We start from the raw sequence: 22,616 nt of genomic DNA, 5'->3' as shown, positions 1-22,616 counted from the left end.
CTGGAAAGAGTTAACCTGGCCTCAAAGTTAAGATCAGGGGCGCCGCTAGGGAGCTTATCTGACCTCCTGAAGAGATTAGCACTTCGCTTAAGAAATGCCAATCAGCCAACGGGGCTGAATTTAACCTTAGCCATCCCTCCTAACCCTAGCCAGGGCACTCTCAAAATCGACAATTACGCTACCGCAGCCCGTCATCAACTATTTATAACCCGCTTGCCTTCTGTAGGGAACCAGACACCTCCTGTCATAGCGAGGTGTCGAGCACCAGGCCTGTGGCCTCAGCCTTGGGGATTCGGCCGCGCCAGACCCCTGCAGGAGGGCCTCCTCAGGTTCCACATGGTCCCTGCCCCATCACCTCTGAGGCACCGAGGGCTGTGTTCAACAGCATCTTACCCTTCCAGCACCATGCCTTGGGCAGCTCCTGGCCCCTAACTGGCTGGGGCTGGGCTCCCAGGCTTCTCACTAGCTCATCACTAGGCCTCAGGCCTGGCAGTCCTGCCCCCTCCAACTGCCGGCACCCTTAACCGCTCTCTTGCCTCCTTCTCGTCCCTTCATCACCTCCCTGACACCCACAAATGGAAAGCATGGGCGAAACAACAAAAGGGGTGGGAGTGGAGACACTTCTGCAAAGAAGCCTTGATGGGGGAATGGGTCTAGTTAAGTTGTGGGTGGGTACAGGTCCCCTGCCTTCTGTAAAAGAGATGGCGAATGAATCATGAACTGTGGCCCGTCCAGACAATGTAATTGCCTTCAGTGCTGGACAGAAATGGACTACCGAGCCATGAAGAGACACAGAAGAGACTTACATGCATATCACTAAGTGAAAGAAGCCCATCTGAAGTCACACTGTGTGATGCCAACCATATGACATTCTAGAAAAGGCAGAACTATGGAGACAGTAAAAAGCTCAGTGGTTGCAGGGGTAGGGGCATGAACAGGGGGCACAGAGAGGATTTTAGGGCAGTAAAAGAACTCTGTATGACACAACATGGATACATGACATGTGTTTGCCCAAACCCACTGAATGTACTCCCCCAAGAGTGAATCCTAAGGGAAACCATGGACTCTGGATGATTACTGTGTCAATGCAGGTCGATTCTTGGTAAAAAATGTACCATTCTGGTCAATGATGTTGACAGTGAGGAGGACTGTGCATGTGTGGGAGGCAAAGCTCTATACCTTCCTCTTAATTCTGCTGTAAACCTCAACTTTCTTGAAGGAAGGAGGGAGGGAGGAGGAAGGGAGAGAGGAGGGAAGGAGAGAGGAGTGAATGACCAATAGCCTAACCTGCTAGGATGTGATTTGAGAGGGAAAAACCTCCCTTCCATCCAAGGAACCGAAGAAGAGCAGATGTCCATGCCTGAAACAGGAAGGGGAAATCCAGCTTCGGTCCTGCGTGGACCACACGTCCGCCAAATCTGACACACTTCTCTGGACCCATGAGACTGCTAAGACCTCCTGATATCACCATATCCTCAAGGGTACATTTACTGGCCCGCACCAGGATTTCATTGACTATGTGTCTGTCTAGACAAGACTTGCCTTATCCTAAGGGTGTCCTCAAGGGAAAGGTTCTATGACTTCTGGGCTAGGGGGCCAGGTGCCCTAAGAAGTTCCTTCTGCAAACTAGTCATTCTTCTGCCACCAAAAAAGGGGGGCGGGGGGAGGTGGTGGAAATCCCAATGGTGCTTGTCTGAAACCAAACCTGGCAGCCATTATGTCCTCCCAATACCAACTTAACCATGGCCACATCGCCTTGGGGTGGCACCGGGACAATCTCACGAACATGGTGGCAAAGGGCTGAGTGGGGAGAAAGTGCTAGAGAAAAGTTTAATAATAGAGCTGGGTAGGGCACAGCCCGTTTCCTTTTTCAGTTGCGCTGACCGGCTGCTCCCATTACGTGATGGGGCTGTGGGCAGGGCGAGTCAGCTGCTGTGGAGACTCAAACCCAGGTCAGCCCAGGGGCCACGTCTCCTCAGGCCACCCCTGCAAAGGGTCTACATGCCGCCGTCAGATGCGGCCAATGCACAAACTCGCTGGGCTCGCCTCATGCAGCCTCACTATAAAAAGCCCGGAGCTGGCGGGCCAGGCGGAGCCAGGCCGGAAGCCCCAAGGTTGACCGTCCTGCACCCATCAGCCCTCCAGCCCAACCACGTGCCTCCCTCCTCATAGTCCCTCTTGACTGCAGACTGCTATTCTGGGCTCCAATAGACAAAGGGGAACTGATGGCTGTGGGCAGGTTGGCATCAGCACATCTCTCCTGGCGACGGGACAGCTCCCGCCCCCTCTTCAGCCTCTCCCTGCCCCCTGGAAACCGGCAAATACAATTCGCTCAACAGTCAATACACACGTGCGCGTGGAGCATCCCTCCTGCATGGTGGTTGCAGGCTGCTGGGAGAAAAGTCCATGGGGAGTGCACGGCATGCACCTGTCACCGTGAGTGGGTCCGTGCGTGAAAACGGACACGAACTCAAACCTAAAAGAACAAGACTGGGGAAAGGCCCACTTGGGAACAAGGCCCTCGGCAATTCACTGTTCCTTTGCGACTCACCTGCCATATCTGTTCGGTGGGTTTTGCTAACGGTAACTCCTGCGGGGTTGTCCCAAAACTAAAACAAGTCAGGACACCAAGAGCACAGAAAGCAGTGCCTGGTACCTTGTGAAAGTCCTGCAGGCACTGGATGACGTCACCATCACTGCTGCGGCCATCGGTGTCATCATGAGAGGGGCGAGACAGAAGTGAATTTTCCCCTCGAGCCCTCTGTTTGGGGGAGAAATGTGCTGGGCGTTGGTGTGGGGCCTGGAGCTCACACACAAGCTGGTTGGGAAGGCAGCCACGGATGCAACCCAGGGAGGCCAAGGCTGAGGACCAGAGTCCAATTCTCCGTGGATCTGCAGATGGCTCTCCCAATCCTCCTCACCTGACATGAGAAGACCTCCTCCCTTTCCATTTAGGCCTCCAATGCGGGGATGTTGGGGTGGGAGGTGGAGACAAGGAAGAGGGCGTCTAAGGGCTGAAAAGGGATGGGAAAAAAGTTTGAGTCCTGGAGGCACTCAGCACCTAGGCCAGAGAAGACAGACCGAGTCGCCCAATGGCAGTTTGGGGCTCTGTGCAATCACATAAAGCCTCTTCTACACTGCCCTAAACAGCCCCATTTCCCATCCCCTGCATCTGTCCCACAAGACAGCTGTCCACCTGCCAATGGACAGAGAAAGTGACAAGCACCCAGCAGCCCCCCTGGATCCACAAGGGAAGGGTCCTCAGCCTCAGAGGCACCTCTCTCGGCTCCCTTTAGTTTAAAATAGGCCATGAGGATGCCTGCCAAGATCCAATGCTCTTGGCAAACAGGAGGGTTATATTTCTGGCTGTGCACGGTGAAACACTGGACCAGGGAAGGCTTCCCAAACCAACAGCTGACTCCGGCTGTGATGACAAGACGATCCTGAGAGACTCGGCTCTAGCCCAGCTAGCTGCTGTAGGCTCCCCACAGGAGTACAGTAGTGGAGGGGGGGGGCTCCGTCCCCACCCCCGGAGCTCTGAGAGCATGGGGACAGCTATACAAGGGCATGGGGCTGGGGGGAGCCCAGGGGGCTGGGATTTCTGCCCGGCCCCGGCAAGAGCTCACACGCACGCAGGCATGTGCACACACCTGCCATGGATGAACATTCCTGCATGCCATTCCCTGGCCTGGAATGGGCTTCCCCATTTCACTGCCATCACCATACCCTCCAAGCACCATTCTCGTCTCACCTGTGCCAGGAAGCCTTGCCAAAGGCTCCACCTCTCCTCAGCCATACCAGCACCAGAGGGTGTGAAAATCATGCTGCCCATGAGGAGTGGGTGTGAGAGCTAGAGGTGTTTGGCTGACATGTGGCAAAGAACATAGGTGCAGGTTCTAGGCACAAGGACTGCCATGGCTTATACTCTCTGGACTTACTCCATGAAGCTCTGGAGGGTAAAACCAACACCTAGAATTAGAACTTACAGGGTGAAAAACAATCTCCCCTAGCCTCGCTCACCCAGAGACCCAGAGCTGACCAACATGGTGGCTGCCACTAGAAGTCTGGGTGGAGACACCATGGCCACCGGCTAGGAACCTCTGCTTTGGGGCTGGGGCTCTCTCATGGGCCTGTTGCTGTTCTAGTCACTGTCCACTCTGTACTTCCACATTAACTAGGAGCTTCCCAGAGCAGGGTCCTCTTTCCAGGTTAGCTCCCAACCCTGAGCCCAGGCGTGCCCAAACATGGTGCTGAGCAGTGGCCCCATTCCTAGGGCAGCCAGCTGGTGGTGGCAGTCACAGGAATCTCTGGGCAGCCCAGGGGAGGGGTGGGGACTGAGAACCCACTGTCCTCCATGTACTTCTATTCTTTGTACCTGAAGGCATCCTTTTCATCAAAAATCTCCTCCCCTCCCACGGCACACGTGCCTCAGCAAAAGGTGAACAGTTGTTATCTCTGGAAGATGGCATTATGAGTGATTTTGATTTATGTTTTATTTTTCTTCATCTCTCTAGTCTTTCTAATAATTTCCAATGATCACATACTAATTTTATAACCAAAAATAAACTTTTTAAAGAGGAAGCAACCTCCTTATCTCCTCTCAGACCCCTCCCATCATTAGTCAGAGACCTACACCCTCCTTTTTCCCATACCACCTGGTACATTCACACACACCAGGGAAGAATGTCATGAAGTGCAAGTGCATTTCATCATTTCTGGGAAAGTAAGAGCACTGGACTTGCCCGTTTCTCAGGTCCTGGATGCCTATGTGAGAGCATGTGGCACACCAGGTGCACACTGAATGCTTTCCCCTTCCCATAGTCCTGGAAGCAGCTTCTGCTGCTGCTCACACGCCAGCAAGGGTCCCTAACCATCTCCAAAGGCAACCTGCAACCCTTAACGTGCCTGTAACCACAATGGTATGGAGCCAAAAACCAGGCTCTCACCTCAGCATGGGATGGTACAAAGTCACATTCATCACTGTGGTAACTCCCAACACATAGGAGGGAAAAAGAAAGATGAAGAAAGGGAGCCAAGGAGGAAGGGGAGGCTGAAAGGAGATGAGAGAGCACATGCACTGGAGCACCTGCCACCCCGTCCACTTTGCGCTACCTTTAATCCCTCCTGGGCTCCAAGCCCCTTCTCAGGGCAGGTCGCCATGCCCATCACAGCCATTAACCTGACCGTCCCTGGGCCTGGCAGCCTGCAGTTGGCACAGAAGTCCAAGAGCTGAGCGCCACATATCTCGGGCCCTCCGTCATAGCACCCGAAATGGGTTCTGGTGTCACAGGCACAATGCCGTGAGCCAGCTAAGTTGGCACAAGCCACCTCCACAACTGCTGAGAATCTGGCCTCAGCATGGGCAGGCCAGGCCTGGGAGTGGGAGCAGAGGAAGAGCTTCCCATGGCAGGTCTGTGCCGGTACAAGCAAGGCTGGAGAAGGGGCCTAAAAGCCTGGCCCGCAGCATGTCTGACTCTCATGGGTGACTCCCTCACACACTCCCAACCTTCCAGACACACAAGAGGCAAGTGTAAAGGTGAGCATAAGGGAAGATTCTAGAAGCAGCAAACTCCTCATTCTAGAAAGACAAAGCTAGTGGGGGATTAGATCAAAGTTTGCAAAATCCCAAAGGACAATGATACAACCAACGCAGACCTGTCCAACAGATCCCAAAATAGAACCACAGGCAACCTTCAGAGCTTAAAAAAATTATCTGAGGATCAATAAAAGGCAGTTCATTTACACGCAGGTAAAGGCAAGGGGCTTGTTACTACATGGTATAGCACAGGACAAAAACACGACTAAGATCAAGACAGCTCAGATAAGACCCAGGGGTGACAGAACCACGCCAGGCCAGTAAAGGAAGCAGGGAAGCTGGAGCACCTAGGACCTTCACAGCCGGCCGGCTGTGGCAAATCCCAATAGATGAGCGGCTTACCTGGCTTGGGTAGCCCCACCCCACGTGCCATGTAAGCAGTCAACACCACTCACCAACGAGGCACAGTGAGAGAGGAACGCATGCAGGCTTTGGAGTCAGGCATCCAGAGTTCAAATCCTAGCTCCACCACTCACTTGGAGGCTTTGAGTAAATCACCTAACCTCTCGGGGGCCGTTCCCTCATTTACAAAATAAGGATAAGGCTATCTTCTATGTAGGTATGATCGGAGAATTAAACCAAATAACATAGGTGAACCCCAAGGACAGTGCCTGTTAGGTGGGAGGTGGGCAGCAAATAGCCACTAACCATAATCCATAGTCACTTCGTGGATAAACCAGGTGTGGTTCTGCCCACAGGAGCATCAGATGCGCACATAAATAACCCAGCGTGAGTGAAAAGTAGTAAGGACTGCAGGAGAGAGAGAATGTGAAAGGAGTTCAGAGGTTCTACCTGGAGGAGTTAGGGAAGGTTTCAGGGAAGAAGGCAGTTGAGATGGAATCTTCAAGGAGAAGGGGATGGGCTCCTAATGTGTACAGATAATTGGTATGGAGAGAACCATGGGCAGGAAGGAAACATGAGTCACACAGCAACCAGGAAGGAAGCAGAACAGGAAATGACATCTGAGCTTCCTGAGGGCCACCCAGGAAGTGTGACCGGGGAAACAGAGACTGGGAAAGGTAGTCCACAGGTTGCCTGATGTCATTAAAAGTGACTCCAGTTTGGGAGGTCCAGGTGATGAAGATGGGGAGAGCACAGTCTCTGCTGATTTCCAAGTGATGGTGATAGCAGTGGTACCTTACACAGGAGTGGAAGGGCTGTTAACATGGTTCAGGTACTGGAAAGAATCATCTAGTAGTTGTGAATCAAAGGATCTAAGAGATACCGGGTATAGGAAGGTCAGGAAAGAACCAATGAGCACACAAGGGTTGAAGGAGTCCTGACGGAGGGAAATGGCAGTACAAAAGGACAGGCACAGGACAGGTGGGGAGGAGGCAGGTGGGGTTTTGGGTCTAAGAGCTGGGCAGGTGGTGGGACCTATTACCAAACCAAATAGAGGACAATGGAGGGCTTTTGAAGCAGGAAGACAAAACTAGTTTGAGACACCAGGGGAAGGAGCATATGGAGACACCAGAAGGCAGCGGGACGTGTGGTAAGGGCAGGCTGCAGACCCGGCATCAGAAGACATGCTTTAACCACGTACTCTGGAGCCTCAAGAGTGTAACCAAACAAACTGTGGCTTAAGCATGCTGGGCCTGAGTTTGATCATCCAATTCTACAAGCCTATTGTAAAGAGCAAGCGTAACACATATAAAGATGCACGATAAACTACAAAGCACATGTAAGATGTTATTCTCAGACTTTGTAGCTAAAACCAAGAGGCTAGACAACTTTGCCCAGGGAGAGAGAAAGACAAGAGGGAGGAAAGACCAAAGGTGCAATTTTCAGGGATATCCGGTCAAAGCAAGAAGCAGCTGTGGACAAAGCCAAGAAGCAGAAGAAAAACCAGGAGATCACAACATCTCAAAAATCAAAGAAAGAGAGTGGGATCTTATCTCCAAAGACCGGCTACACGCAATCCTCCTCCAGAGCCCATGTTCATGCACTCACACTGCCAGGCCTGGCCATCATGATGACCCCATGTCCCACGAGGAACAACAGCCCTCGGTCCGTGCTGAAAAGGAGGACAATGTCAAAGTGAAGTAGAGTGTGTGCCACAGGGAGGTGCAGCACCTTGAAGGAGTAATTACCACAAAAGTAACTACGGGGTGCGACTGGCCAAGTGAGGGACTGCTCGTCAAAATCTCTGGGGACGGACAGGTCAGGAAAGAGGCATTCAGGAGCCATCTGCTCCCTGATTACAATCAAGGGGCTGTTGCTCTCATGTGCAGAGGCCAAGCAGGTGTGCAGGAGGGGGAAGGAATACAGGTTTGCTGTCAAGTCACCCCAGCATCCTCCAGCAGCCACGCTGCTCCACTGGCATGCATGCCCTGAAGGTGCCCACTGCCCCATTCTAGCCACAGAAGCCAAGGGGCAGTGGGGCCGGAAGAGGCAGGGGGCATTTCTGCAAGGCAGCAAAGGAGCTTCTCTGTAAGTCTGGGAGCCAGCAGTGGGAGACCAACAGCCCAGAGGGCTGTCCACAAGGGAAGCAGTACCCCAAGCAATCCCCATTTCTTGAGCACCTTCTATGAGCCCAGCACTCCTCTTCTTTGCTCTGGGCAAGCCCACACCTTTCCTTCCACCCATTCTGCCAGGACCATGCTCTTTCCAGATTACCATCACCCCGGAGCCACAAACACGCTGCAGACTGCTATCCTGGAAGCTGCCCTCACTTCGCCTAGGACTCCACTGCCCCCAGAGCAGGCTCAGCCTCTTCACCTCTGCCCCCAGGAAGAGGGAGACACTCACCACCAAGTCCCACAGCCATCTATGACCGGGATGGCCAGCAGCACTTGTAGAGGGGAATGGGGGAGGTGCCAGGGTTGTTCTGAACAGCCACCAATTCTAGTTTGGCTCTGCCCTGCCCCAAATCAGGCCGTTACAAGGCCCAGAAATTGAAGGGTCATAGTCAGGAAGGACATGGGTGCACTGACCCAGATGACAGGGGTTTGGAACAACTGGGCTACTGTTCCCTGGCACTGAGAGGGGAATAGACTCAGGATCCCAAACCTTTCAAATGGGACATTTTGCCAGATGTCCACACGCCTTCTCCCCTGGCCACTCCAAGAAGCACTCCCAAAGGGTAACCTGGATTCAGGCCCTCCTGCCACATAGTCCTCCCATCCCCAGGGTGGCTGTAATGAGCTTATCAGAGGCCTGGGAAGAGGTCCGGGGTGGGGGTGGGCAGCTCCCATCTTCCCTGGACTCTGAGGACAATGCTCCAGCCTGCCCAGCAGAATCTCTAGTACACAAACCCAGAGTCCCCCACCAATCACAAAAGTACACAAGACAGGCACAGAATCGGTCCTGATGCCAGCAACACATCCTGGCCCCTCCCACCGCACCTTGGTGCCACGAGAAAAGGATGTTTGGGGGCCGGCAGATGCAGCCGAAGCCTCCATCACCCCTCTTTTGACCATTCTGGCAGCCAGCATGTGGCAAGGAAGCCAAGTGGGGAAGACGGAGAGCGGGCAGCCCTTTTCCTACCCAGTTACAGGTGGCAGGGGCCCAGAGAGCAATCCATGGTCATAGGGCAAATCAAGGGCAAACCCGCACTGTCTTATCCCTTCCCTCTAACACAGCGAGGCTTCCACTCAACTGGCTCCCCTCTTCTGGAACATTCAAAAGTGGTTTGAGAAAAACAAGACTGAAAAACTTCTCTCTCTTGCCAACAGTCAACTTTCCTTTGCCATTTTAAGGGTGGAAGCCCAGGAACGGTTCTGAGGACATCCGTCTGTCCTTCCTGCACCCCCTAGCCACCTCCCTTTGGCAGCAGCCTGAGAACTGGAAATGGGCCTGGCACCTTCCAGGGCTGTTCCACCGGCTAGCAGGTGCAAGAAACGTGCCTCGGTCCAGGCATCTGCTTGCTCGCTTGGCCGCCTCAGGACGGTCCGATCAGAGTGGTGCTGAGTTCCAGAACCAGACGCTGCCAGTGAGAGGCAGAGGAACAGTGCCTGCCAGGGGCTGGAGGGGTGTATGGATGGTACCTGGGACTCAGTGAAGTCTGTTCTCCTCCCTCCATCCCAGGAACACAGCAGCACACAGATGTGTCTTCCCCAGAAGCCTGGATGCCATGGAGCAGAGAAGCTAAGGCGCCATGAGGGAGGGAGATTTGGCAGAGGTAGGTCCATGAAGCTCCAAAAGCATGGTGCTGGATACTGAGAGACAAAGCTAGGTCAACCGTCCTCAGGAAAGGGAGTAAGAGCCCAGCCACTCTCCCAGTGAGAACATTCCAGAGCCTGGCTAGGCAGTGCAAGCCTAGTGAACCCCACATCCTCCCCTCTCTGCCATAGAACTCCAGTAAGATTTGGCTCCACTAACCCTTTCTCCTCCATTACTCGGGCTCTCACACCCATGACTAAAGATCCCATCAACCAGATGGTCCCCTTCGCGGGAGCCACGGGGGGGCTCACCATCTGGTGGGACCTGCTGCCACGGATGCTCGTCGTCTGCCTACAGCACAGGGATCAACAGGGCATGGGCGGTGCAAGAGTGCCTTCACCCAAAGTGGACATTGCCAGGAGCTCTGCAGAAGTCCCAGCACACACCTCCAGCAGCCTCTCCGGTCCCCATCTTTGTACCTTGTGCCTCCCTCTGGGGAGGGCTAGGAGTACTGGGACCCAGCTCCAGGGCTATGGCTGGCAGCACCTGGCCTCCTCCCCGGTGGGGGCCGGGAGGCGGCAGGCAGGGCTTCCAAACACCTCTTTGTGGGAACAGTTGAGGTGCTATGGAGGTTCAGGGAGAGAAAAGAAGGCCATGGGGAGGATGAGACCCACCTAGACTCACCCATCCATGGAACCCAGGGTCCCTGTGGCTGGGTCTCATGGACAGCGGACAGGAGTTTGGGTCAAGAAAGTTGAGTCACAAAGTAATCTCCCTGCCTCCAAGCAGGCTGTTGGGGTAAACAACCATGTCCCTGAAGCATCTGTCACCTCGGAGTACATGTGCGGGGCAAAGTGCCCGAGACAGGCTCTGCTGCTAAAGCTTACACCCAGCAGTGCACAGTAAGCAAGGTGGGAGGGCACAGCAAACAGGCCACAGTGCTTTCGACTGACTGGCCAACACCTGGCCACTAAGCTTTGGGTTCCCAGGAGTGTGGGAACAGAGGGCCTGTGCGGACAGAGGAGACCCCTGATGGCTGGCAGTGGTAACTCAATCATAGAAGGCTTATTGAAGGCAGTGGCCTTGAACCCAGGTACCTCCTGCATCCCTCCACCCATTGTAGTCCACAGGGTCATGCTCTGTGCCAGCCTGGAAACCTGTATCAGAGAAGACAAGAAAGCAATGGGGTGTTCATGTCCCTCTTCAGCCAAATCTGGGCAAGGGGGGCCCACAAAGAGGGAGCTGGAGCGGGCAGCAGAGGCGGGGCCTGAAGCCTGGCTTCTCCCCCCACAACCCCGTCCCCTGATGCCCAGGATTGACACTGTCTTGGCTGCGATCTGGTCCTGCACTAAGCAGCTTAGCCAATGGCCTATCTCCTCAGCTCAAGGCTCAGCTGGCTGGGGACGAGGGGCGTGGAGCAACCCTGCGGGAAGTAAGCGCCGCCAGCCAGACAGAGCTGGTGTGACCAGAGCTACTCTGAACCTCCTGTGTGCAAAAGGAAGGACCACAGAGCCCTGCCGCCTAGGGGTGTAATGGAAACTTAACAAGGTAGTAGGAGCAGAGGCCCAGTGTGTGCCTGGCCCACAGCAGATGCCCCACAAATGCTGGGTGGTGGGGTGGAAACACAGTGGGTCAGACCAACACAAGAGGAAATGTGGAAACCAACCACCACACAGCAATGTAGGGAGAAGGACAGGCTTGAGGGATGCCTCCATACTGAGTCATCTTTTCTACTTGGGGTTTTAAGGCCCATCCCGAGCCCCATCCCCCCAAAATGCCCATGCACCCAAACCCAGACTTTCTAAGGCTGATTCCAAGGCTGTGCTGAGACCCGGGGACTCTCCATCCTCCTACAGAGTTCCTGTTTGGATGCCCTGCCTCTAAGAACCCTTTACTTTTGGGCGACAGCAGACGCATACAGGGTATGGGGAGCAGTGACTATAGAGGGACATGAGACACCCAATAGTCAGTGTTACTGGGAATCTTGCAAGGAGAGGAGTGAGCACAAAGGGTCCTTGGAGATCACAAGCATAGTCACTGGGTGCCCAGGCCTAGGGAGTGCTCACCCAGACCTCACAGTACATCCAGAGTGGAGCTGGGGCTCACCATGACAGCTCTGTCCCTGCACCCAGAGCATAGGCAAGCCCCACTGACTGTCAGAGCCCTGGCTTGTCCACTGCATGCTCTGTGTGGTCCTGGGCCATCAGCTGAACACACAGAAAAGGGCAGGGACAGTCCTCGTCCTGGGGACTTGGGAGGCAAGGGGGGCAGGGGAAGAGAACACCTGGGCACTGGGGACTCTGCCCGGAACCGACAGGGGGAGCTTGAGCAGTCCACATCCCACTCCCGAGAGCTGTTCCTCACCTATAGAACAGGAGGTGCCCTCGCTGGCTGCTAGGACAGGTGGGAAAGGAAGCTGGGTGCTGAGGGGCAGGCTGAGTGCAATCCCAGGGCACCAGGCCACTGGGCAGGAGGCATGCCTGCCCCAATCCAGGCAATGGCAGGTGGCAGATCCCCTCCCATGCCCTGTCTCCTCCCCACCCTGGCTCGGGCTTTGAATCAGCAGCTCCTAAGCGCCAGGGCCAGTGTCCTATGCAGGCTTCTCCCTGCCTGCTAAGGAGTGGTCCTGTTGGGATCAAAGCAATAATAAGGCCGCTCCAGGGGCCTGAGGGAGCCTGAGAGGAAGACTCCCAAAGGTGGTCTGGAACACCAGGGGGGACAGGGAGAGGGCAAGAGGGCAGGATGGCAGAAGGTTCTCTCTCTTGATTCGGACTACTCACAGCCCAGGAGAACGGAGGACAGCCTCCTCCCAAGCTAGCAGCCCCCTGCATGCTGAAGCCCTGACTCCAAGCAGCTGCCTGGCAGAGGCCGTGAGGAGGGGGCAGGGGAGAGGCCTCTGCCCTCCACTGCTCTTCATCAGGACACGGCCCCAGCTAGCAGCATTCCGTTCTATACTGAGCCCAGTGACACAGCAGAGCCCCAGGCTGGCAGCGCCGCCCGCCTCCCCAGCCCCACTGGGCTCACCCCAAGGCCAGCACCTCCACCCAAGGTCAGGGCCTGTCACAGGCCCGGAGCCACACCCCCCAAATGGACCAGGACTGGGCTGAGCGTGCTGGTCACAGCTCCAGGGCCCAATGTCACCATTCTACAGGCAAGAAACCAAGACTCAGAAGGAAAACATTGGTTTAAAAATCATGCCGCCCATTCTTCCTTGACCATTGCACTTGATCTCTGTTCCGTGATGCCCTTCTGGTCCTATGTGGGCGCGCACGCACACACACACACACACACACACACACACACACACATGTTCTTAAAGATCTAGGCATTTGCTGTAGCGAACTATTCCTCCTCACTGAAGTTCATGTTATGTGGTGGTAGTGACGTGACTGGCTGTGTTTGGCAGAGCTCAGAACCATACACCAAAGAGTACATCTGACAGCGTGCGAAGTACACTATATAGCGAACATGTTCCTCCCAGCATATATAATGATTCCCCAAAGTTGCTCACCCCTAGATGCAGCATAGTTGGTTTAACCATTCCCCTGCTGTAAGACGCTCAAGTTGTTTCTAATTCTCCTTGACTACAAATCGCTCTCTAATGAATACACTCACGCATAATATATCTGACAGCATTTCTGATCATTTTCTCAGAGTGGATTCTCAGAAGCACAGTTACTGGTCAGGGGACGGGCCGATTTTAAGGCTCTCCATACTTCTCTGTGAAGTTGTCTAGTGCAAAGAGTGCAGCACCTTACGCTCCCTGCAGCTCTGAGTTGTAGGGCTGCATCACACTGGCAATGATCGGTTTGAAAATCAAGGCACATTGGAAACAAACGAAAACAGCATCGTATTATCATCACAATTTGGATTTTTTTTTGATGACTAGTGACACTATGCATTCTTCCTCACGCTTATTGATCACTAATACTTCTTCTTACACAAACCTAATTACAGCAACAGCCAGTAAGCCACAATTCTCAAACGTCCATGCCATTTCAGTATTATTGTTATATCAAATCTACATTCCATCACAGAGTTTAATTATTACGCTCATATTTAATACTTAGTACCGTAGAGACAGGCAAGGGGCAGCGTTGGGAACACCAGATTTGAAGCCAGACGTCCCTGACTATAAGTGCCTACACCCTCAGATACCAGCTGTGTGACCTTGAGAAAGTGACTTAACCTCTTTTAGCTTCAGTTTCAGCTGCTCTGGAATTAGAACAGGAAACTAGGATGAGTACTTTTCAGGGTCCCCACACAAACCAGGTGAGGCACTCATCGTAGGGCCACACACCTATAGGAACTCAACAAGCAACAAGAGTTGCCACCATGGATGCTACCGAATGGCCGGATATGCAGAGCACCCAAACTGGGAGTTGGGGAGGAAAGAGGAAGACACCAGTGATACTGAACTATAATGCTATTATGCTCAACTGCAGGATGGCATTCAAAAGGAGGTCTTCCCATCAGGTACACTTTGCAAGCAGGACACTTATCCTTTAAGGGTTATCAGTGGGAGAGCAGAGGAATGGACCCAATGACTCTTCCTCCCTGGAAGACAAGAAAAAAATTCAGTGCCAGAGTAAGCTTCAAAAGGTAGCAGGAAGCTAAATGTGTGATCTCTCTACTACTTAGGAGATCCCAGCTCCTGTAGATGGCTCAGTTCTAATGCAACAGAGCAGTGGGAAGGAGAGATGACTGGGGGCTGGGTGGCCTAGACTGCCCCCAACCCTGCCACCAACCCCCATAGAAAGGCCAATGCAGGCCACCACTGTAGCTACCAAGAGGGGAAAACCATCAACCAATCCTAAGACACAGCCTTGTGGCTCAGATGCCTCCCCATTCCCTTCTCTAAAGGCTGGCAACTTGCTGATGCCTGGAAGTCCAGAGCCTCCTCCTGCTCTACTTCCCACCATGTCAGTGGCATCCCAGGGCCAGACAGAGGAGTCCAACCAGCCCAGACACAGGCAGGAGGGGAAAGATGCCGCCGGCCCATCTGGCAGAAGAGATGGATCAAATATCCCCCTTAAGCGTGAAAACAAGCCTTTTAATGGGCAGGGGAGACCTCTTTCCAGGCAAAACACTGGACCACCCCCAAAAGCCACACAGGGGCCAGGTAGAAAGGAATTCTGAAGTATGTGCTTCACCTCAACGCCTATCAAAGGCAGTGTGACAACACACAAGACAAGAGCTTTGGGGGCCTGCAGCCTGGATTCACATCCTGGCTTCCTTGCTGCCCAGCTATATGAGCTTAGGCCATGGCCCGACCTCCCTGAGCCTCCATTCCACATCCACAGAATGGGAATGCTGACAGAGTCATCTCCAGAGGCCCACTGTGCGGCTTCAGTGAGGCAAAGCATGGGAAGTGCTGACACACAGCAAGCACTCAATGAACGAGGGTTATGGGGTTCACCAGTGAAGAGGCAGGGAGTGGAGGTGACAGGAAATGTACCCTGGGGCTGAGCTCTGGCTCCTGTGGACTGTCCACTTCCCAGAGGACCATGGTCCTCCTGGGGCAGCTCTTTCCCCCTCCCTGTCCATACCACCCACACCTCAGCATCCAAACACGCCCCTTAAAGGGTTCAAAAAGTAGACGTGTGAAATGATAGGCTACCTGGCATCCACTTTTAAACATTCCACAAGGCAAACAAGGAGGGGAGCAGGAGACCACTGAAGCTGGGTGATGGGTACATGAGGGTTTCTTACACTGACCTATTTCTGGACCTGTTTGAAAATTTCCACAATGAGAAGCTGGAAGGAAACAGGGAGCCATTTCATAATACCTGGCCCCACTTTGTACCTATGATGCCAGGGATGCCTTCCTTCTTCGCACACTCTAATATAATCAGGATTCTCTTGCCTTGATTCCACTTTACAACTTCCAAACTCCTAGCGGCTTCCCTCCTTCTCTCCCTCTGCTCCCCTCCACCAGATGCTGTGGAAGCTCTCAATGACCCCAAGGCCAAGTCCAGGGCAGCAGAAGACAAACCGGAACATCTGGGTTTCAGCCTCAGCCACACCGCGGCCCATGCTCACCTAGACAACTAACTTCTCTCCACTTCAGATCAAGTAGATGCTCAGCAGAGCCAGCAGATTTTCAGCAGCCACTCCTGCTACTCTGAAAAGGCTAAAAAGAGCGCCCCCCCATCTCTGAGTCAGCTCATGGGCATCACACTCAGACCTGGAGCCTTGATGAGGCGACTCCCATGGCAGACACTCCTCACCCACAGAGGTGCTAGGGAAACACAGCCACAGCGATCATATCAACAGGGATAAAAATGAAAACCAAGAGGGGTAGGGGTAGTGTTCCTCCATAGAAGTGCTCCAGTGTGCCCCTTCGCAGATGAGAAGTTTGGGGCAGGGAGGCAGCGTTCTGGGTAAGTGTGGCCCTGTCACACAGCCCCCATCCCAGCTGCCTGCTGAGCTCAGGGCTGCGCCTTCCTTTCCCTCCCAGCATGACAGGGTCAGGCCTGGAAAAAAGGAGGCTCCTAGGATCACAGGATGAATTGGGAGCCCCTGGATCTAATTCTAGCCACGTCCTGCCATGTGGGCGACTGTGGAGAAACTCCCTACTCCATTACCGGAGCTTCTTCAGGGAGTATGATATGATACCTTTGGAACAACGAGAGAGAAGATGCAGCAGGAAACACCTTGGGGATGAAGGCATGACACTGGCAAAAGGGCCAGACCCACAGCCTGCCACCATTTATTGTGCGCAGCCTGCATGCCCAGGGGCTGGTGGCCACCGGTGGCCTACTTTTCCCCAGGAGCTAACCACCAAGCTGTCCGTCTGCTGCTGTGGTCAAAATGGCCTCAGCTGACGTCTCCCAATGCACCGCCACACGGCCTCGCTGGGGACTGAGGTTTGAAGTCATGATAACCGTCACCCCCATCCTTTGAATGGGGAAATGAGGGCATGTGACTTTGCCCCAGGACAGGGGATAAAAGGATGGCTGGCTTTGGGTGTAAACCTAGAAGTCCCAACCCCAGGCTGTTCCCAGGAGACATCAGAGACCCACCATTGTGTTCTGGAGAAGGGCATAATTTTCAGGGCTCAGGATTCCTGCTAGCAAAGTGAAGGATCCAGTTCTGATAACTCCATGACATTCACGAAGGGCGTTGTGGCAAAAAACAAAAGCCACAAGCCAGCACGAAGCAGGCTGCCCCACTGCCCTCTACAGTGATAGACTATGCTCAGCCCCACGTGTCCTGGGGGATGGGGCACAAGGGACTGCCCAGCACTGCCCAAGGGAAGGAGTGAGTCATGCAGGCCAAATTGAGAGAGTCCAACAAAGTGAGAAAAGCAAAAGATGCAGCCTTAGGACATGGGTTCGAAGCTCAGCTCAGCTACTTCTACCCACCAGCCTTAGGCCAATCACTCTGTTTTCTTACCTGCAAAATGAGAAAAATACATCTTCTCTACAGGAGAAATGAGCACAGTGTAAACTGTAAGCATCAGGTAAAACTGGGAATATTCTTGACTTCTTGAGGAAGGGGATGGGGAGAGGTGGGAAAGTGGGAAGACAGAGGAAACCAGGGGAGGGGTCCCCAGTGAGGCTGAGAATTTGAAGCCCAACCTGCTGGCTTTACTGCCAAGTCCTTTGTCATCACAGGAACCCAACCTGTGGCAAATGTATGCCAAGTTCATAAACATGATTAAAAAGGCTGTTTGCTAAGTTCATACAAGGGGATGAGCTGCAGATGGTGGCAGTAATGCCCTTCCACAGCAGGCAACAGCTGGCTGTGTAGATGTAGGGCAGCTGCTGGGATTGGGAGGGGGCACTAATGTCCACTCTTGGCTTTGGAAATGGAGGGTACACCGTCCCTGCCCTCTCTGAGACTAGGGATCTAGGACACTTCCAGAAAGTGAAACCCTAAGCCATGAAACTGCCATTCGTTCCAGAGAGATCAATCAGGTTCTGATTCCAACCCACCGAGGAGGCCAGAGGTCTGTGCGAGACTAGGAGCCCCACAGAGGGGAACCTTCCTCAGGTGAGACACAGCCTAGCTGGCTCTGGCAGTCCAGTTCAGGGAGTGTCTTTGGCAGGAGGGCGTCAGCCAGTGTGAGGTCCCTCCCTGCTCTGAGGCCAAATGCAGAGACCAGAGCCTTCTCTGCTGCTCATGGTTTTACAGAGGGCTTTGTAAGTCACATTTCACCAAAGCAGGCATCAGCCTGTCTTTGATGGTGAGCAACAAGGAGGCAAGGTCCCAGAACTATCTGTGTCATTGGCTTCCTACTTGAGCAGCCAATATGAATACCTTAGAATGAAGGAGACAAGGTTGATTAGGATAATACAATGAGCCCTCAGCCCCGATTCAAGATGCACCCCACCTCGACACACCTCATGGCCTCAGCCCCTTCCCTCTCCTGGCACACTCCACTCATGCTTCAAGAGTGGTCACACCTGCTCCAGGGAGCCCTCCCTGATTGTGTCGTCCGTGGCAACACTTATACTATGCTGCTCTTGTCCTTCAGCTGCTGCTTCATGCATGGGTGCCCTCCCCTGTCTGTTGGACAATCTGGTGCCCCCCACGGGCAGCACTCTATCTGTATGATACTTCTCAAATGTTCCCTGCATATTGTTAGCAGCCCTCCACCTCCTGCTAAGCTTGGGAAAGAGTCCTCAGTCTTCTACCAAAAATATGCCAAGGCCTAGACTCACAGATGATTCCCCTACAAGGGTTGGGGAGCACACACCCAGGCTTATGAGTCTCTCCTCTACCCCCACCCCGTTTTTTTCCGGTCCCAGAAAGCCTCAGCTAATCTCTCTGTAAATACCACAGGCCATGTCTGATTCAGAGCCAGCCAACTGCATGCCAGACGCTCTTCACATATCATCTTATTTACTGAGAGAAGCAACATGTCGGTGGTGAAGAGCACAGGCAACAGCTGGGTAACTCTGCAATCACCAGCTGTGTGACCTGGGACAAGTCACCCAACTTCTCTGAGCTGCAGCTGCCTCCTCTGTAAAACGGAGGTCCACACCACTTCTCTCTCAGGTCTGCTGCTGAAATTATGTTTGTTAAGTGTTTGCCAAGCAGCTGGCACCCTATAAATGATAATATTGTATTATTGCATCCCTCCCTTGAGGTATTACTATCTTCTCTCTACCAGGGAGGAGGGTAAAGCTCAGAGACGCCAGACAACTCATTCAAAGTCACAGAGCTGCTGCCAAGGAGACAGAGATGGGGATTCGCACTCAGGTCTTCTGACTTGGGGCACCCTGATCTTGCAATACCACAGGCTTGCAGAAGACACTAAAGGGACAGACAGGCTGCAGGATGTGTCTTCATCCCCGGGGAAGGTCACAGCCTCAAGTCATAAGAATCAAGTAATTGGGGGAGGCTGGGTCCGGTACCTCCACCCCTCTCTGACTCCAGCAGCTCCCTGACAATTGAGACATGGCCTTAGCAAGTCTCTGAGAGGCATGGCTGGTCTCCCCCAAGTTAAATGCGGCTGCAGCAGTTAGGCCAAACTCCCCAAAGCTAATCAGATTGACACCTGTTCCCCCGGCCGAGTAAACTCGGAAGGTGCAGCCAACCAGCAGCCTTCACACACGAGAAAGCAATAGTTTTCAGCACTCTGGCTGCAGTGCAAACCCAGCTCCCAGGGGTGCCATCTTCTCCATCTGCAAACAGCCAGCAATGACCAGAGGCTGGGAGATGGGAGGCAGTGGGCACTTCGCTGACTACAACCCCCTCAATGGGGAAAATCACACGCATGGGCCCGTCACACCCAGTCCTGCCAATCCCCAGATCCTGGTTATGTTAGTCATAACTTCGAGGGGACTAGGCATGCTTACAGACATAATTTATTTTGGTCTTCTGGGCCACCCTGGGGAAGTACATACTTTTGTCCCATTTTATGGATGAGGAAACTAAGAAAGCTTTAGGTGATTTTTCCAACATCCCACAAATTGGAAGGAAAGGGCTGGGATGCACACCTGAGTCTCCAGATTCTTTCTATAACAGCATGCTGTTCATGTGCTCTTTCATTCATTCATTCTCCCTTTGATCCATTCATTCCTTCATCCACTCATCTATACTTATGACGCCTGAGGTTATTTATCTGCTATACTACCTTTTCCTGCTGCCCAAGAAAACATGGGAGACTGCAGTGATATTTTTCTCTTCTGAAGACCTGCCAGGATTGCACCCTTCTCCGAGCCTCACCAGCACGGCTGTGCACAGCAAACAGTGGCTGGTCCCAGAGTGAGTGCTGGGAACAGTGCACTCTGCTCCACACTCCACCCTGCCTGCAGCCCTGCTCTACAACTGACCCCTCCTCTGCACAAAGAAGTGAAAAGCCCCATAAAGTATCTCAACCTCCCAGGTGCCTGGGAAGCTCAGTCAGTTAAGCGCTGACTCTTGAGTTCAGCTCAGGGCATGATCTCCGTCTGGGTCATGGGATCAAGCCCTGTGTTGGACTCCATGCTCAGTGGGGAGTCTGCTTGAGATTCTTTCTCCCTCTGCCTCTCTCCACCTCCTCCCTTCCTCCCTCTTTCTCTCTTCTTCTCTAAAATAAATAAATAAATCTTAAAAAAAAAAAAAAAAAGTATCTCAACCTCCCAGAAGTCTGGCTTAGGGAATGGTATTTGGGGAGGGGGCTACGGAGTCAAGAATGGGAATGACAACATAGCCTGTCACCCAACTCATGCATATGTGGCTGAAGTCGATCCAGTCAATTAATGAGTCAATTAATGACAATACTGAGTACCCACCACTGTGCCCGGGGCTTTGTCCCCCATGGACTGGGAGACAAAGGGCTTGCCCTCAAAGGACTGATGATCTGGCTGAGGGGAGGAGACACATCTGTAAGAGAACCAACTCATCAGGCAGGAAGCACTGCAGTCTCAACTACAATGCAGACGTTACATGGTACTGAGAAATTCAGAGGAACGTAAGGCACCTGAAACTAGGGACAGAAAGATTTCGTTCAGACCATCGAATATAATAAGGAAGATGCAGAAGGATAGCCAGGATTTAAATCTGGGGTGGTATAGAAGGAAATTACCCAAACTACCTTTTCAACACCACGGCTAATGCAAAAGACTGCCTTGATCCTTCCCTCCCCGATCTTAGCTAAATATTTCATCTTTTTTATAGGCATTTGGCAGAGGCTCCAGGATGGGAAAGCGGAGCAGTAAATTAGATCTGTGAGAACATCTCAGACATACACACACACACACACACACACGTGTGTGCACGCTCACACACTCCATTCATCCTTGCTCTGTTGTGAAGTAACTGCTGTTCTCTGCAGCCTGCTGTGGGCTCAGACCTGGGGCTGCCTGAAGGAACCTGGCTCGTGCCATTGGCTTTGGAATTAGCCCCTGCAGACACCAGGCTGCTAATCTGCACAGCCTCTCTACCCCAGGACCCCAGCAGAGAAAACCACACCCGACCAATCCTAGCCAGTAGGACCAGTAGGATGGCCCTTTGCTTTCTTTGAGATCTGATCGTTCTCAAAAGATGACACTGTCCTTGCCCCATAAGCCAGCAAGTCCACACTTAGGGATATGCCCTGGAGACACTCCTAGGCACATGCCCTTAAGAAATGGGTCAAAACACTCACAGCAGGTTGCCCCTGATGGCCAGAGCAGGTAACAAAGGACAGACTATAGTTGCACAATGAAATATTACAAAGATGGGGAAAATGAGTGAACTGCAGCTACAAACATGACACGATGAATCTTAGTAACATAATACTGTGTAAAAATATGGCAAGCTACCAAAAGCCACATATAGCATACCACCATTGCACACAGCTCAAACGCAAGCAAAATTATAGATGTATTGCTTAGGGATATATATGAGTGGCAACACCACAAAACCACGGCAGAAGAGCAATAAAAACGCAGTCAGGATCCTCTCTGAGGGGAGAGTCCAGGGGTACAGGGGGACAAACGATGACAAGAGGCAATGTACTAGTGAGGACCTGTTCGGGTGGTGAGTTCAGGGGTGTTCCTTCTCTTATCCTTCATAACTTACACGTATATTTTGTATTTTATCAAATACTACTTAATAACATAACTTAATGAGCTTGTTAGCTTATGAAATTAAAATTTTAACGTGGCTGTGGGAGCTAGAGGAGTTCATGAGCCAACCTGCCGATGTTACGTAACAGCATTGAAAGGCAGGAGTGGTGGTCGAGTTGAGTTGGGACAGGGGACTGCTGCCCTCAGCCAGTGGGCGGGAAGGGAGGGGGTTCCTGAGCACGTGGGTTCCCAGCTCCCTCTTATGGGCTCCTCCCTGTCAGTTTCCTCTCCCTCCTCCTGTGGCTGATGAAGGAGTCTGAGAAGCATGAGGAGGAGCAACGGTGTATAGACTGCAGAGGACAAGACTGGGTAGGATGGGACTGCTGTCACCACATAAGAAGGCCAGCCACAGTGACGAGGAAGGGAAACCTTTCTGTGTAGCTCTGGGGTACAGAGCGGGGCCAATGAGGAGGAATGAGCTACCGTGAACACATATGTCCTCGAAGGGAGTGAGCAGCCCCAGGAGGCAGTGAACACCCACCACGGGCATCCATGGGGAAAAGCGGGAGCTGAACTGTGGGCTGATAAGGGACAGGGACAGGGCTGCTAAAACACCATTCCAAGGCTCAGGGAGGACTGGATATGTCAGCATCACCTGGGGTGCTTGTTAACCAAGCCACTCCCCAAGTCCTACTCCGGACCAACAAAATGCATCTCCACAGGTGGGAACTGTAAGTCCATTGTCATGTAAGCTTCCCAGGCCATTCCCATGTGATGTGTGCGATGTGCTAGGCTCAAAACCACCAGATTTAATGCCCTTTAAGACTTCTTTTAGTTCAGGGGCATGTGGGTGGCTCAGTCGGTTAAGCGTCTGCCTTTGGCTCCGGTCATGATCTCAGGGTGCTGAGACTAAGCCCTGCATCGGGCTCCCTGTT

At 53.0% G+C, this 22,616-nt stretch overlaps 1 protein-coding gene and 1 long non-coding RNA gene across 19 annotated transcripts in view; one reads left to right on the top strand and one right to left on the bottom strand.

Annotated features, from left to right (window-relative positions):
- TSPAN9 (tetraspanin 9) overlaps positions 1-22,616 on the bottom strand; it is a 199,706-nt gene that overhangs the window by 27,545 nt on the left and 149,545 nt on the right. For 11 of the 17 annotated variants that reach the window (XM_038576469.1, XM_038576464.1, XM_038576470.1 and 8 more), the window contains one exon: positions 9,583-9,753. The exons of 5 other annotated variants lie outside the window; for them this stretch is intronic. In XM_038576469.1, the coding sequence (XP_038432397.1) occupies positions 9,583-9,753 (171 nt within the window). Of the gene's footprint in view, positions 1-2,656; positions 2,762-2,921; positions 3,015-3,751; positions 3,950-9,582; positions 9,754-22,616 lie in introns of those variants that run through there. One more of the 17 variants, XM_038576476.1, reaches the window with a different exon arrangement.
- Positions 6,453-20,160, top strand: LOC111092742. Of its 2 annotated transcripts, XR_005379735.1 has the most exons (6): positions 6,453-6,770; positions 9,623-9,716; positions 15,636-17,162; positions 17,607-17,695; positions 18,488-18,703; positions 18,819-20,160. It is a non-coding gene; the product is annotated as an uncharacterized LOC111092742 (long non-coding RNA). The 2 variants fall into 2 exon arrangements; XR_005379734.1 differs by having other exon boundaries at positions 6,454-6,770; positions 18,488-20,160.

This window comes from Canis lupus, chromosome 27 (genome assembly GCF_011100685.1).
Source record: "Canis lupus familiaris isolate Mischka breed German Shepherd chromosome 27, alternate assembly UU_Cfam_GSD_1.0, whole genome shotgun sequence".
Lineage (NCBI taxonomy): Eukaryota > Metazoa > Chordata > Mammalia > Carnivora > Canidae > Canis > Canis lupus.
Note: the sequence above shows the minus strand (reverse complement) of the source record. Positions and strands in the feature narration are given on the sequence as shown.